At 29.4% G+C, this 16,765-nt stretch overlaps 3 protein-coding genes across 3 annotated transcripts; 1 reads left to right on the forward strand and 2 right to left on the reverse strand.

Moving 5' to 3' along the window:
- Positions 1-578: 578 nt before the first annotated feature.
- LOC119674709 (cell division control protein 48 homolog A) lies at positions 579-3,100 on the reverse strand. The gene is made up of 5 exons (XM_038085868.1): positions 2,176-3,100; positions 1,649-2,121; positions 1,428-1,596; positions 1,170-1,370; positions 579-1,109 (listed from the first exon to the last, which is right to left on the reverse strand). Exons 1-5 carry the CDS (start codon positions 3,032-3,034, stop codon positions 610-612), a joined length of 2,202 nt encoding a protein of 733 aa, XP_037941796.1. The 5' UTR covers positions 3,035-3,100; the 3' UTR covers positions 579-609.
- Positions 3,101-4,522: 1,422 nt separating this feature from the next.
- LOC119674720 (YTH domain-containing protein 1) lies at positions 4,523-8,827 on the forward strand. The gene is made up of 3 exons (XM_038085879.1): positions 4,523-4,772; positions 4,847-5,706; positions 7,168-8,827. The coding sequence occupies exons 2-3, from the start codon at positions 4,905-4,907 to the stop codon at positions 8,352-8,354; spliced, it is 1,989 nt and encodes a 662-aa protein (XP_037941807.1). The 5' UTR covers positions 4,523-4,772; positions 4,847-4,904; the 3' UTR covers positions 8,355-8,827.
- A 6,074-nt stretch (positions 8,828-14,901) lies between these two features.
- LOC119674731 (osteopetrosis-associated transmembrane protein 1) lies at positions 14,902-16,261 on the reverse strand. The gene is made up of 5 exons (XM_038085890.1): positions 16,110-16,261; positions 15,798-16,047; positions 15,534-15,718; positions 15,292-15,469; positions 14,902-15,242 (listed from the first exon to the last, which is right to left on the reverse strand). Exons 1-5 carry the CDS (start codon positions 16,185-16,187, stop codon positions 15,193-15,195), a joined length of 741 nt encoding a protein of 246 aa, XP_037941818.1. The 5' UTR covers positions 16,188-16,261; the 3' UTR covers positions 14,902-15,192.
- Between the last annotated feature and the right edge of the window lie 504 nt (positions 16,262-16,765).

Here is a 16,765-nt window from a genome sequence, read left to right on the forward strand (position 1 = left end):
CAACCACAGCAACTGGCTCTTAAGTGCTATCTGACTTGCCATTAGAGACTAAAGCTTTTAAAACCTTGGCTTATCCACCCTGGTTCCATTCATCATATCGTTAGGGAAAAACTGTGTTGTGTCGCCAGAATGGGTATTTCTATTTTCAAGGGTCAATGAAAGCAGAGATTTTTTGGACAAAAGTCGTCAAAATTGCTATAAGTTTTGACGGTAGTCTTCTATTTATAACGGCGTTATCCACCACTTTACAAATATCGCTGTTCAGAGCTGATATGCGAATATTGGCTGGGATTTATCCACGAAGATTGTCGCGAGAGACGTAGTCCTCAATTTTTTATGGCGTTATCTACCGCTTTACAAATATCGATGTTCAGAGCTGATATGCGAATATTGGCTGGGACTAATCTACGAAAACGTTCGCGTATTTCATCTTACTGAAACCCAATGAGATATTAAAAATAGTTATATTGCACATTGTCCATCTAAACTTCATTTCATTGCTTTAAACTGTCTATCATTACCTTAACAATTAAAACGATTTCTGGTTAAGATTACATTTATAAAATATTTTAGTCAGCAACTTCAAAATTCAATGATTGAAAAATTACATTATTTCACAAATTTTGACTCAAAGTCATAATATTTATTAATTATTTCTTCTGATAAGGAGGATTGATTTGCTTGCAAAGCATATTCAAAATCATCGTCAGTTATTTCATCAGTATTAAAATTTCTACTTAATGCTTTATAAGCAGCTTCATTGCAGATATTACAGATATCTGCTCCAGAAAAATTATTTGTGTTAATTGCTATATTATCTAAACTAACATCTGCTGCTAAAGGCATATTCTTAGTTCGTAATTTTAAGATTGATATGCGTGATTCGTAGTCAGGTGCGGGCACATGAATTAATTTGTCAAAACGACCAGGTCGCATTAACGCACCGTCCACCATTTCCGGACGATTAGTGGCAGCAATAACAAGAATTTGCTTGTCTTTAAAACCATTTTTTAAATTATCTATAATTCCATCTAATTCAGTCAATAATGTTGATAATATTCGAGTTTGAACATCAGCTGAGGAACCATCACGTCGCCCAACTAGCGAATCTTTACAAAAAATAAAATACAATGAATTTTTAAAAATATTAAAACAATAAAAATATATACCAATTTCGTCTAAGAATATTAAACAAGGTGAATGCTTTCTAGCAATGTCAAATATTTTACTAATAAATTTTTCAGCGCATCCGACATATGGTGAGTAAACTTCTGCACTTGAAACAGCAATAAAAGACATATTCGCTTCATGCGCTAGACATTTTGCAAATGTTGTTTTTGCACAACCTGGTGGTCCATATAGGAGTATTCCTAAAACATTTTATTGTGTGTAGAGTATAAAAAAATTGATTGTTTCATCGCATTTACCTTTTGGAAGATGTAAACCAAACTTGTGAAATATCTTATGTTGTTGAAACGCAGCTAAAATCGTTACTTCTAATAAACGCTTTAAATCATTCATACCACCAACTACATTAAATCCTTGATTTGATTTAATAACAGAAATGTCCGCATTGATTGTAGACGCCGGTTTCACCTGACATCAATAAGCAAATTATAGTTTCCATAAAAAGTTTTTTAAAACCTACCTCCATGAGACATTTTTTTGCCATAGCTAACATCTCCACATTGTCGGTATAAATCAAGCATTTTTCGAATTTCTTAAAGAACTTTATAATGTCAGCTATTACAAATCCTTGTGTGCATTTCGCAATAGTTTCGCATAAACATTCGAACTCTTTAAGAAAGACTTTATTTAAATTTTGAAGTAGTTTGCTGTGTTTTATAAACGATTCAATCAAATGATAACGCTCTTTTTTTGTAAGCATTTTAATAGATAATTCATGTTGAAATCGACCTGCACATCGTAAAATAGGATTAACTTCTTCTAGAGAAGGTGTAGTAGCAACACATAATATTTCATTTTTACTTCTAAAAACTTCATCAAGTTGATATGCTACTTCTCCGATAATTCTCATTAGACCTGTTGCATCATTAGTTGAAGACCTTTTTATTACAGGACAGAGTAACTGTATGTTTTCAAAGCAAATTATTGTAGGTACTACAATTTATAAAAACATTAGTAAATGATTTTTTAAAGATAATTTTATCATACACTTTGGTTTTAAGCTAATAAATTTATTGACAGCTTCGAAAATGCCACGTATTGTATATTCTGCTTGTCCCGGGTATTGTTGTCTTTGCAATAAATTATTTGTTATAATAAAATAATTGCAATTATTTTTTTTAATGAATTCAAACACCAAACAACTTTTTCCACATCCTGATGGCCCTGATATTAAAACATTTGCCGAAGGGCCTAAGTATCTTTTACTCTTCATTTCAGCCGTCTTCATCGACATGTTAAATATATTTTGTAAAGCTTCATCAACTGTCTGAAATCCATGTGAATAATAATTCACTTCTTTTAATAATATATTTTTTAAACGAATATCCAATACATTTAAGTTTGTCATTTCTGTAATAACAAAATATACATCTTGATTATGTTCCTGATTACTGGACACTTCAATCGACTGGATTCCAATGTTTTTGAGTTTACTTGTTCGTATTGTGCAATGCGAAACTAATTTTAAGGACCATAAAACTGGCAGTGTTATATTTTTAATATATTCATTAGTTATTTTTTCAGAACAATTCAAAAGAAAATTTTCTGTAATTTCGATGATTAAATTTATTGCTGATGCTTGACGTTTCTTAAGGATAACCAACTTTGTTAGAACTTTTGAGTTTTCGTGTAATAAGGAATTATTATAATATTCAATACAGCAATCATCCATATAGCAGATGTCTGATATGAAATTTTTTGAATATATTTGGCAAATAAATTCGTTGCATTTAGCCACAGAACCTGGTAACACATTTATCGGAAAAGACTTTTGGGGAAGGATACATTTCTGCTTTGAATGTTTTTCAAAAATGTTTATATGTCGTATTGGAAGATTAATATTCATGTTCAAATAATTTTAATTTTCTATTATAAATTTTACACAACAAAATAAATACTAAAATATATTTGATAAAAGTTAATAATATAATAATTATCACAAATATTAATATAATTTGACATGCTCTCTTATGCACTCTCCCTTGCAAACATTGTTTGACAGTAATAATCTATGTATTGTTTACACTTTTATGCATTCTGTCAAACATGATTTTCGAATACTTTCAATTGTACCATGGGTAAATAATTATTATATGTTATTGTATGTTATGTTTAAGGAATAGATTAAAATAATACTTTTGTGGTTTTTACAAAAATTGTAAAAAAAAATCAAATGTACATCATATATTAAACAAATATTTAAAACAATCTCTGAAGATGTTATCTAAAAACATATAAAATATTTTCAATTGCTAACAAACATACGGGAATGTGAAGTCAGTAAAAATTACAATCACTTAGAGAAATTTAAAAAAGTATAGATATTCGCTGTTCTTCTGATAACACACACAAGATTGTTAATGGTATGATCTAAAAATTAGTATGTATGCTTCACATTTTTACAGTTTTATATTTGCATTCGAACTTAAAAATCTTATCAAAGGTTAACTAATATATATACCCAGCTACACAAGGTACGGAAATGCTGTCAAGTAAATATTTACTAAACTAGCTACTTTTGTTGGAGTGAGAAATAACGTTTTTTAAATTTTACGCATTTTTTCTTTTATATTTCATTTTAATTTTAACAATGATTTATTTTATTTTAATTTTTCAAAAGTATGTGTTGACCATGTTAAGAATAGGATGATAACTGATCAGCAATATTTCAATCTTATCTTGCGTCTACAATGACTAGATATTTTTGGCAAAAATTTTTACAAATGTTCACCTTTTCTCTAACATATTTAAATGTTTGTTTGTAAACAAATTTCGAATATAATAGTTATTTCTTTTCGATTATAGGAATCTTGCCAAAATATGCCTTATAAATTATTTAAACAAATTTATCAAAAGAAATAAGATTTGTACAATACGAATTGACAATTAGCTTTCATAAACTCTCTCTTCGTACGAATTTTTATATTCGGGAATACAAAATAATTAAATTTAAATAGATTGAATTTTTTTACAAGTTCATATGAATACAGACCTAATACCAAAGAATACTTAATTATAGAAATTACAAGTACAAGTATTGTTTGCCTAATACAAATAAGAATGAAATTTCTTGCCGGTAACCAAAGAATAATAAAAGGAATTAAAACTAACAATTACATATAAAATTACGTTCGAAAATTTCGAAAACTGTATATTCATATTTCAATATAACTAAATCATGTACATTATAAAATTATAGAGTAATTATTATAAGTTATAATAACATTTAAATTACATAAGATTTAATTTGAAAGTAGTTAAGAAGTTTCAAACTGCTGAGAGATTACAATTGTTAAACGGAACATACAATATGTTTTTCATGTTCTATTTTTCCCATACCGTTCCCAAATCTAAATTGAGAGCGTATAGTATGGAGAGTATGGAGAGTGTATTCTGTGTCATATTTGTGTATAGCTGCTTTTTTGATGCTTGCGGCATTGACGTTTTAAAGTTTTTCTTCCATTAAATAGTAACTCTGTTTTACTTGGTGCGTCTGTAATTTTCTATATAACTAAAAATCGATATAATGTATTTTTAAACAATAGTTTAGATCTACATTAAAAACAAGTCAAATTTATATTCAAGTAAGTATTATAAAACAAAATATTATGTTAGTAGAAATTAATTGCAAGTATGATTTTTTTTTTTATTTTTGCAGCAAAATATTGAAAAGGCATTTAGAAAATAATAGTCGCCAACTATATAAAGTAAACGCTATGTCTGAATTGCTAGGTTTAGATGAAAACGAAGCTGATATTGCAGAAGAATTGCAAGATTTCGACTTCGACACACGAAGCGAAGCTTCTTCTGGATCAGATAGTGATGACTCGCAACCAAGTAGTGTAAGTTCCGCTGGTTCGTCTGCTGAAAAAAGGAAAAAGAAAAGCAATGAAAAAGTTACCAAAAATAAAGAAAATCGTTTGAAGCGTTCAGCATCGCCTGTTAGTGAATTAAATGGGAAAAACATTGCTTCAAAGAAAAATGTGAGCGATACTATATCACAAGAAAACAAACTTGGAGTCAAAGATAATAAATCAAATGTTGAATGTGAGAAAAAAGGACGAAAAAGATCTGTTTCTACTTTGAATGCAAATACTTCTTCAGCTGAGCAAACAAATACTGTTTCCAAGAGTGATGGCAGTGACAATGAGGATAAGTTAACTAAAAAGCCTGCATTTGATAGCGATTCAGAAACTGAGGATTCAGACTCAGGTGCAAATATCAAACGAAATGGTCGTAAAACAACAGTTAAGAGTTCATCACCAGATCAAAAAATTAATATCAGCAGTACCAACAGCAATAAAAATAGTGCAAATAAGTCGTATGATTACATGACCAAGCTAAACTACTTATTTAGGGATACTCGATTCTTTTTAATTAAATCAAATAATGCTGATAATATTGCTTTATCTAAAAACAAAAATGTGTGGGCAACTCTTCCACAAAATGATGCTAATCTTAACTCGGCATTTAAAGAAGCCAGAAATGTTCTTTTAATATTCTCAGTAAATGAAAGTGGTAAGTGAGATATATTCATGGTATATGCTTAATATATATGTAAAATCTCGATATATTCTACATGTTAATGTCACATCAACTGTATTGCAAATGTTTTTTTTATATATTCCTTGCATAACACTCTGCGCTTCGCTACGTCTGAAATAGAAAAAATTTCCTGAATTATTTAAAATAATATAACAATTTAAATAAACTACATCCAATTTGCCAAGTGTTGTAGAAACAATAGCACAATTCTTTTCTTCCTCTTTGTTTGTAATATTTCATAAACTGTTAAGACACAGCCCGAACACATAATTGTAATATTTCATATCTTGAATTAAATTAATTTTACTTTCACAGTTTTGTTTTTTTTTTTTTACTAACAGTCAATGTTAACTTTAAACCTTTTAATTAATCAAGTACGTTATTATTTTCTTTAAAATTATTTTTAAAGAACTCGGGTTTTTTTCGCTCTTTTTGCAAGTTTTGGCACTACTACCGGAGGGCTAAATATAGCATATATTGTTATTGTAGGCTTTGGAGATGTGTATAGCAGAAAACATGAATGGTATTACAACACAAACGCAGGGGTTAAGAATGGGTGTAGGTGAAAGTAGCATGATAGGGGCGAGTGTGTAGCTAGGTGTGAATTGAAACTTTCCTGAGTTAAGATCACTTTAAAGTTTGGCAGAGCTGGCGAGCAGCAAAATATAGATCCAGCCGATCTTGGTATTTCGTTTATATATGCTTTTGTCCGCAATTAATATCATTACAAACGTATGCATTCTTTTTATATAATTTGTGTGAAGGGGGATGTATAAATGCCACAACTGCCAGGTGTCAGTTGCTACACTGTTTTTTAGAAAATACCATCACATTTTTCATCAGGAAGATTTCAAAACTTATGACCAGCCCCATTTCGGACACTTGAGAGGCCCATGAAATTAAATGATTCCAATTTTTATAAAACAGTTAATTATTATAAGCAGAAAGTTGTTAATTATTGTATCATTAAAACGAAAATGTGTATTTCTGAAATATACATATATGTTCACAATAAAGTTTAACATAATCAACATAGCAATCAACATAAACAAATTATTGGCAATGTAATTATGATACGAGAAAACTGTTTGATACAGTAAACCAAATTCAACCTATTCTTTGAAATTATCCATACTTTTCCAGAGACTGACTAAGTCTCTGGGAAAGATAAGTAGTAGGTATATATATAATATATAATATGTATATATAAAGTTTGGTATCCGTATCCAATGCCTATTTCTATACTTTAGAAAGATCATAGTAACTCTATTACTCTTTTGAAAGAGTGAAAAAACATTGTATACGAAAGTTAACTTAACGTCGTGTGTGAGTTACATACTCATATCTTTTTAAAAAAATAAATTTACATTTTAGCTTTAATTTTTATCTTTTATTAAATATATATTATTAAAGAAATAAAATTTATTTAACTAGGTAAATTCGCTGGATTTGCACGAATGAGTGCACAGTCACGGCGGGATATACCACAAGTCTCATGGATTCTTCCATCCAGTATTTCAGCTAAAGCACTTGGTGGTGTTATAGAAATTGATTGGATTTGCAGGAAAGAGCTTTCTTTTAATTGTACATCCCATTTGTTTAATTCATGGAATGAAGGAAAACCTGTAAAAATTGGGCGTGATGGTCAGGAAATTGAACCAAAAGTAGGAGCAGAACTTTGTCGCTTATTTCCAGAAGATGAAAAAATTGAACTTACACCAATACTACGTAAATCGAAAGAAACCGCGAAAATTATGCGTGAGAAAGGAATACGGGTAGTGTATAAGCCTCCGCGCACTCTCTCATTTCGTGGCGGTCGTGGAAGTATAAATAATTTTCGAAATACGGATCGAAGAAATTTTGAAGGCAATGGTGGTCCAATGAGAATAAAACGATCATACAGTAGTGGGTTACGTCGCCCATATCGTCCATTAGGTGCTCCGCCTGGTTTCAAAAGACCTTCGTCCCCATTTCGTGGTATGTCTGGACCAAGTGGATCGCGGGTGGGTGGTGGTGATGTTGGACTTCCGCCTTGGGAACGGTATATGAATTCAGCTGCAGCTGAAGCCTATGTAACTGATTATATGCGGACAATGCATCAATTGCCACCGTTACCATTTGTACCACCATTTGGACAATTGCCGCTATCAGCTTCCAGTTCGGGAGGCTCCATTCCAGCTGCTGGTTCTGCTCTCTATGAACAATTACCTCAACCTGTACGATATTATGATGGACCTCCACCACTACCTGACTACCCACCACCACAACCTATGAGACCACCTCCTCCAGGTTTTGATAAGGCTCCTTCTTATGAGGATTTCGCTGTTTGGAAAAATGCAGGCCTTCCCACAGTATCTGGTTCCTTGCCACCTGGCTTTCCAAATTTGTCTGCTACAAATAATAATTCCAGTGCATCTGTAACAACGGGCGGAAATAGTTCTTTTTCGAGTGGCATTATGACTGCTGCAAGTGGATCTGGTAGTACGGGTTCTTATCGTAATCGTGATATTAATCGTTCCCGGGAGCGTGGGGGCGGATCTCGCAATGAAAGAGAACGTCATTTTCGTCCAAGCGTAAACGAAAGAGGAGGTCATCGAAACTACAGAGACTCAAGGCGATAATCAACGCTAACGTTTAACTATACTTTCAATGCCTGATTAATGTGTCAAATGTGATTAATAGTGTTCCGTCAATTAAAAAGAAAAGAAATATATTTTAAATATTAAGACGTAAAATGTGTCAAGTCGTAAAATGCGTGGCTTTAAAATAAAAAGCAAATTTACGAATCCAAACATAATTAACAACAAAAGAAGTGCAACTCAATAATTATTGAAATCCAACATACATAGAAGTGTCCATCAGTATGTATCATATATAACCCAAAATGTCAATGAAGAGCTCTGTAGATCACGACACAAACTCTTAAATAAATATACATGTACGTATGTGTTTATGAACAATAAACTACATATTATTACCAGATGCAATTGTGTATATAACACTAATCAGGTTTAAGTGAAATCTTTTATTTTATTAACTAAATTTGTATTCATTTTTGATGAGAAAGATAACAACATAATTTGAAGAAAATGCTTGCAAGCAATACTTAATATAAAAATTTAAAACTTTTGTTTATCGTATTAATACAACAATAAAAATATTAAAAGAAATCAAATAAATAATAATGATTATGTGAACTTTTATTCCTCAAGATCTATATATATATTAAAATGTATGAAGATCAGGGAGAGGTTTTATCAATTAGATTTTTTTGAAAAATTAAACGTATTGAATGGACTAAAAAGAACTGACTTAAAAGACGGTTACATATAACTCTCTCCTCTCTCTTTCTTCTTTAACAAAATGAACTGCTGTGTTAAAAACTTAAAAATGTTGCAAAGCAACAAAATTAAGTTTAGTGGAAAGTGTGAAAAATATACAAGATTAAAGAGTGTCGTCAGTGTTAACGTTAGCGAAAATTTGATGACCCAAATTTCGTTGATCGCTGTCATCCACCGATATGATGTGATATGATGAACGAATTTAAATCAGACTGATATTTACAACATCATTAAAACTACTACAGGAATATCCATTAAAAGATATATTTGTAACAGTGTTGCATGCACGAATATGATGTATTTTATAAAATTCTAATTTATTGTTTTTGTTTTTCAGACCCAACAGATATTAAGGAATGGCTAATTGATATGGTTGATACTAATCTTTATTTCCGAAAACGGCCAGGCTACGTCCCCAAACCAAGTTTCGCTCATCACTCTCGTTGGAGTTTTACAGTTCGCAAGGTCGGCAAATGACACGGACAATAACAACAATATATTCATCACTATCTACTTGCTAATGATGAATATGTTGTTGTTCATCATTATTTATCTACTACTCATCCATATCCTTACCCATATATTCGTCATTAATTTCGTTCATGATATCCCTGCGGCAACAACAACATCTATCTACTAGATTGTTCTTCTAAAACATTATATAAACTTTTATTGATCGGTTTAATTAGATAGAATTTAGAAAGGAAGATTTACATTTAACCGTAAAGCTTTATCAAATTTCTATTATTAGAGTTGTGGCACAAATGATATATTAAGGTCCCAGTACTTTGGTTAGTTTGATATTTGTAATATTTAACATAAGTTGGACACTTTAAATATCAGATTACAATTAGGATTGACAAACAATTGTAGTGCTATAAAAGTTATTAAAGTAAATGAACTAAGCATGCGAAAAGTGACGGCTTCAGAAGTAACTAAGTCTTTGTCTTAGAACTACTATCTTGAACTATTGTTGTTGTTCTAAAATCCTCCATGTAAAACTGCTTATTGTGTCTCTAAAGAGAGTTGTGAGTGATACTTGGTTATTGAAGCTGGTAAGTGGCCCCTAAACAAAGACAATCCCGCTCCTGAAGCATCCCGGAGCCACTTGTTTATGACGAATACCGTTCATCGTAGGATTTCTACTGTTTGCAGGGACATTAAAACGAATTAACTCGATTCAACAATATATAAAAGTACGTACTCGGAAAGTGTGCTTTTTAATGTGCTTCAGTATTCTGGCTTGAAGCAATTTCTTGCTTAAGATGAGCGAGCTAATTGTTGTATCTCTTAGTATAAACTAAAAAATTGGAAAATTAAAAATTTCTCTAAGCGATGCAAATAAAAATTAATTTATCACCATATAGACAATATCTAACTGTATTCAATATTATATTGATAGTCTTATATTTCATAATATTAGATTAAAATATCCAAATAGCTTGAAAATTGTTTAGCTGTATAATTAAAACATTATATTACAGTAGATGCCCAATGAAATTAATACACAATTTACCGATCGACAAAGTACTTCCGTTAACTATTCAAAAAAAAATCTAATGTTTTAACGAATACTCCAGGTAAAAAATCGACCATAAAAAGAAATCTTTTACTGAAATTACAACTAGAATGCCCTTAAGGCTTCTATACAGTATACATTACAACAAAATTATGATTTGCAAAGGCCTATAAGAGGAAGGACATAAAAATCATTGTAGCGTTTTTTTTTTCTAACTTAATCACTGAAACAATTTTTTTTTGTTTTTGATATATTTAACTACAGTAATTTTTGTTTTTTTTTTTTTTGATGTATTCAATTAAACTAATTTTTTTTTTTGATATATTCAATTAAATTAATTTTTGTTTTTTTTTGTGATGTATTCAATTAAACTAATTTTTTTTTGTTCGATATATTCAATTAAACTAAACATCCAATTCCTTAAATTGGATGTCTACTTATTATGAAGGCAGTGCTTAAAAAAGTTTTCTATATTTGAATTGAAAATCATAATCAGTTAACTAGGTCTACATGTATTATATTACTCATTAGTTATACTAAGCACGATAACTTGTTTTTTATAACAGTTACACTAATACCCCGATTTTTGTCGCCACAATTTGCGTTGATTCGAATTGAGTCGCCAAAAAAAATGAGTTTTGGCTTCGAATTGCGTTGGTAGCGATTTGATTCACGGCGTTTTTTAATATATGCGTATAGAGTGGATATCCATTTTATTTCTTGTAGATTAGTTTCCATTTGTGTGTTAAACTGGAAAGCTAAATTTTTGTTTTATAAACTTTAAAAATGAGTCAAAAGCGAAAACAAATTTTCTTGAAATAAAAATTAAAATGAAGTCCCTTCTATGCATTTGGACAGAAAATCTAAATCAAAGCAGTATGTCATTGATCCAAATGTTAATTTAGAATAAGACTGTGGATATTCAATTAGTTAAAAGGTAATTCTCCATCAACACGTGGTCAAAAATCAGAATATTTTTGAAAATGAAATATTTGAAGAAATGTTTTTAATTTGCGTCTCATTTTGTTGGTCCCATTTAACGACTCAAATCGGAGGTAATAGTGTATATATAATATTTTGTATATGCTTCTGGCATATATAATTAGTACTTTAATATACAGAATAGTAAATTCGAATGAGTAGGTAAGCACCTTTATCAATTGCATATATTCATGTATATAATTTTATAAAAATATTTTAAAGAAATTAATCTGCCTCACAAGCTCCGTTCATTGTCATATGGTAATTAAACTGACTGGTCTTAATCTCGTTATTTTAATTTCTGTAAAACTTGAGATTTTAAAATAAATAAAAGTACATTACTATTTTATTGAAGTTTAACTAAAATAACAATTTTTTATATTAATACACATATTAAGACAAAAGTAAGCCCTTTGGTATCTCCCTGATGTTTGAGATAGAGTGATTAATTTGACTACGTTTTTTTTTCGGGTGGAGTTTCGTTTAACATCCTCTTATCCATACGACTTCTTTCATTTATCCGATCAAGGAATTAAATCGTTACGTTAAAGCACTTTAAAATAGATAACCTATATAAAAAATAATATAATAGATAAACTTGACGTATATTTCTATAATAACCCAAGTCTTGATATCTAACAGGACTAAGAATAACAAATACAAATTTCGGCAATAAAAATGATGTATAAAAAAGACAATAAAAGAAAGATAATTCGAAGAATCAAGAGTACATTTTTTCATTTTTATTTAATTTAAAATTTATTTTTAATTGTTTTTGTTATGATAAAAGAACAGCATTATATTTGTTTTACATATCCTATGAAACCTAACATTTATTTATCAGTTTTTAAAAAAAGATTCAAAGAAATTCGTCATTTATAAAAATTATAGAATTTTACTTAAAATCTAAATTGAGAATAACATATTTGTTATGTGTCAGATTTGCATACAAAAAAAAAACAGTACATATTATTAACATTATTATTCATATAAATTTTTCAATAATTAATCTTGTGTAACTTAAAACACTTCATAAATTCCTTTAGGTTATTAGTATTGTTACCATTAAACAAGATTTTAACTTCTTCTTCGGACAGAAGTGCTTTATCAAAAAAGACATCTATGTTCTCTGAAAATCGGACATACTCCAATAATATAATAATATTAATATTATTAACACCAATAATCATATAATGATATGATATATATTTTCTATTTCATGACAATAACGCAATGAATAATCACATTCAGATATATTAAATCTACATTTAAAAAATATGTGCGATATGTACTGAGTGTTTTCGTAATAATAATTATGCATAATATATTGATATTGCATCATATCGTGTTCACCCCGTTTGTATACAGTTATATTATTATTGTGTAATAATTTAAGATCCATACTCTGAATACTGGTTATTGAAAGACAAAGTTCTAGACACTTATTTTCCCAATCTTTGGTCTTTGTCAGTTGTAAATTCAGCTACTATTTGGGGAAGCCTTGTGGAGTGGAGATTAAGAATTTTTCTTACACAGGCGAAATATGTTTGCACTGCGTTGGTTAATCCGTTTCTAAGTGGAGCATATAGTTTTGGGGTGTTTGTGAGTAGAAATGGAATCTTTATAAAAAATCTAGAGATATTCCACTTGATCGTACTGTTTGTAACCCCAAATTTGGGCACCGTAGAGTACTAGTGAACGTGCTGTCGTGTAGAAAAATTTTAATTTATTTGTGAAAATTATTTTATGATTAGACAAGTACTTTGCCCTCGTGGAATTAATTGTGCTTTTACCTAATAAATGTTTAGAGGTCAAATGTTTAATGTAGAAAAGGTTATAAGTAATTAATATCCCGAGGTATTTATATTCATTGACAATTTCTACCTGACTTTCCCAAACTTCCACGACAACGAATACCTTTCTCTAGGACCTTTTCTGAAAAATAATTAATGAATTACTCACCATTTACTTTCCCATATGCTAACATTATTCTTAAAATCCAACAAGTTAAAAAGATAATACATTTCCAATAACTTCCCATATTCCAAAAATGATCAATAAATTGAAATTCTATATAAAAACTTTATTTTACAGTTGAAATCAATCCTTATTAAGTATTGTTTTATAAAATATTGAGTAATGTTCCTTTTTTTTAGGTTTAGTCAAATTTTTTACAATGTTATTTTTATGGAAAGTTACAAGATTGGTCATGTGATCAGTAGGAAACGAGTCATTCTTTTTGCCCCAATTTATTAAAATATTGTCGCTTTCAATCGTTTTAGAATAAAAAACATTTAATGTGGGATGGGAACGCCATCACCAATTTCTTATTGAAGTATCATTATCGGTTTGAACTCATATTCGGACCCTTTATTTTTTTTCAAACAAAGTACGAACAGTAACACAATAATTTACTTATTTATACCTAATTAAAAAAAAAAGCAGACAGGAAAATTCGCTTAAAAATTAGAACTAAAAGTTATAAAATTAGAGCTTTTAGTGCATACAATGTATTGAAATTTTTTGGTTCTAACTTCTGGATAAATCGAGTTTGTAAGAGTTCTAATTTGTGAGCCTCTACTGTATTTAATGTGTGGATTGGAATAGCAGTAAAAATCGAATGTCAAAAATATTGACTGATCAAATGCTATAGCTGATCAAATTAGTGAAAAAAAGAGTAGTGCTGTGGTGGTTTCTCAGCAGCCGTTTTAATTTGATTTTAAAACGTACCAATGCCAGCAGTTCGTAGATGTGAAAATGCAACCTCAACACAATGTTTAATGTATCCTCATCACCGATTAGATAAAGTGCGATATAACTAGCCGTGCGTGATGAAGCAACTGTAGTCGTATCTCGGTATTCCTTTTGATTTAATTAAAGACATGAAATTTTGGTGGGAACATTTCTAAGTTCAATAAATAAATCTAAATTTGAAAACTTAAAAATGATGTTTCAAATAATTAGCAAGCAAAGAGTTTAATATAATTCATATATGGCACTTGGGAGGCAGGAAATCCTGATGGTTAAGGTTACCTTAGGTGGTAAACTACAGCAATTACTATGGCTTCAGGGCAACGTCGCCTACTACAGACTGTCACTGTGACTGTGACTGTTATTGTGTATGAGCTCTAACGAAAAGATGCTATTCATTGATGCGTTACAACTACCAACATTAGTAATAAATTTTATTTGAAATGCCGAATGACAACACAAACTGTGAAGGAGATAATAAATGCGATCATTCTGAATTTTGAAGTGTGTGCTTACGGGTATTGGCAATAAATTTGTTCAAATAAAAAAGAAACAGATTTTTGTGAAAGCTTAAATTTTTTGTACTATAAAGACATGTTCTCAATTTTTGTGAGATTTATTACTTATTTGTATTAGATATAAAAATTTGATTTAATACCAATATAACAATCATCACTCATATTCGCATTTAGTTATAGTATTTTTTGAGAAGACTAGGCGACTCTGCCCTATTTTCTTCTCATAGTCGGTGATCATATAATAATGTACAATAACTTAAGATAAAATTTTAAAAATACTATAAGATAAAGTTACTAAAGGTACTATATTCCATTTACATTCTTTGGATTTTGAATAAGAAAGGCAAATTTATTGTGGTACTGTAACTGCAGACTGTGTTTGGGTAATTGTGTTTTGATCTGAAAATAAATTTATTATCATTTGACTTTTTTAAATTCTAATATTTACCTTCATTAATTAGTATATCATGATTTGCTTCTTGTCGTTTCGTAAAGGTATAAATTCCTCCATAAAATATCACAAATAAACAAGTTATAATACCTGTAGTAATCATAAAAAATGTTATTTTAAACTCTCTATGACAACATCGTAGTTCCTTAGACCAGTTATTACGAGTACGATTCATCTTTGTAAAAAATATTGTATCATTTCACCATTTAATATTATAGGAGATATTTAAAAAAACTTACAGCATCTTGCAAATCGTAACATACTTTTCCATTATTGTGTTGATCAATATTTTGATAAAAGCTGTTTAATTCTACGTAGGCTGATAAACACGCCACACATTCCATACTTTTATGTTGATTTAGGCAATTTGTTAATTTAGTCAACTTATTATCAAAAACTTCGGAATTATTACTTGAAAAACAATCTATTTTGCAAATATCAATTAAATAAGATGAGTCCTTTTAAATCATGGAATATACAAAAATATATTTATTTATACAAACCATTACAAAATGCTCGATCCCATAGTCCAATTAGTATAGATTGTGTAGTCAAAACGATATTTATACGGTCCTTGTCAAAATATTTGTTTGTACAATTTTTTTCGTTTTCCAAATTTTCATACGCCTTACTTGTATTTGCATATGACAATTCACAAGCCAAGCATAGCCTAACTGGCACAGCATGTACTGTAGAACAACGTACAAACTCCCCTTGTGCCGCAGCGAGGGAATGTAAAAGTTTCACGCAAACCTAAAATGAAAACAATTTAGGAGATATTTTAGATTCAGCACATCTATAAATATAAAACGTACATTCTTCACGGATTCATTTGTTGACCCATTTGCGAAAAAACATATTATGATAACTATATATATATTATATTTAAACATTCTGAGACATTCTAAAAACAAAATATTTTGTGTAAATAAAAAATAATTCTTGTATTATCAAGCCAATTAAGGCACTGCCAGTATATAAAAACAAAATGTTATTTAGTTAATTTTATTTCTACATACAAATATATAATTACATAATTGAATATTTATATCTTTTATAAAAAAAAATTAATATATAATATAGTATAATATAAATTTATTAAGCATATATTATATAATTTATGATTTTTTTAAATCTATTGTGAACTTTGAATAATTTTTTTGTTTCTACTTAAACTACTCTTTATCTGTTCCTTTTTCTTACTCGTTTTTGTTATTATGGAATATTGAGTTGGGTGTCGGTGACGGAGCATTTGCAATTTCTATGTACATTGTTATAATATGTTTCTGGTGTTTATTGATTTCTTAAATAAAGTTATAACTTGTGTTAATATTTTATATGAACCAATATTTTATATTCACATACAACGAAATGATATTATGTTTAAATAGAAGCTCATATAAAATAGCTGTGAAGTAGCGAAAAAAAAAATAATAAAAACAAGTTATAAAGAATGTAAAAGTGCAATACA

Source organism: Teleopsis dalmanni, chromosome 1 (genome assembly GCF_002237135.1).
Source record: "Teleopsis dalmanni isolate 2A chromosome 1, ASM223713v2, whole genome shotgun sequence".
Lineage (NCBI taxonomy): Eukaryota > Metazoa > Arthropoda > Insecta > Diptera > Diopsidae > Teleopsis > Teleopsis dalmanni.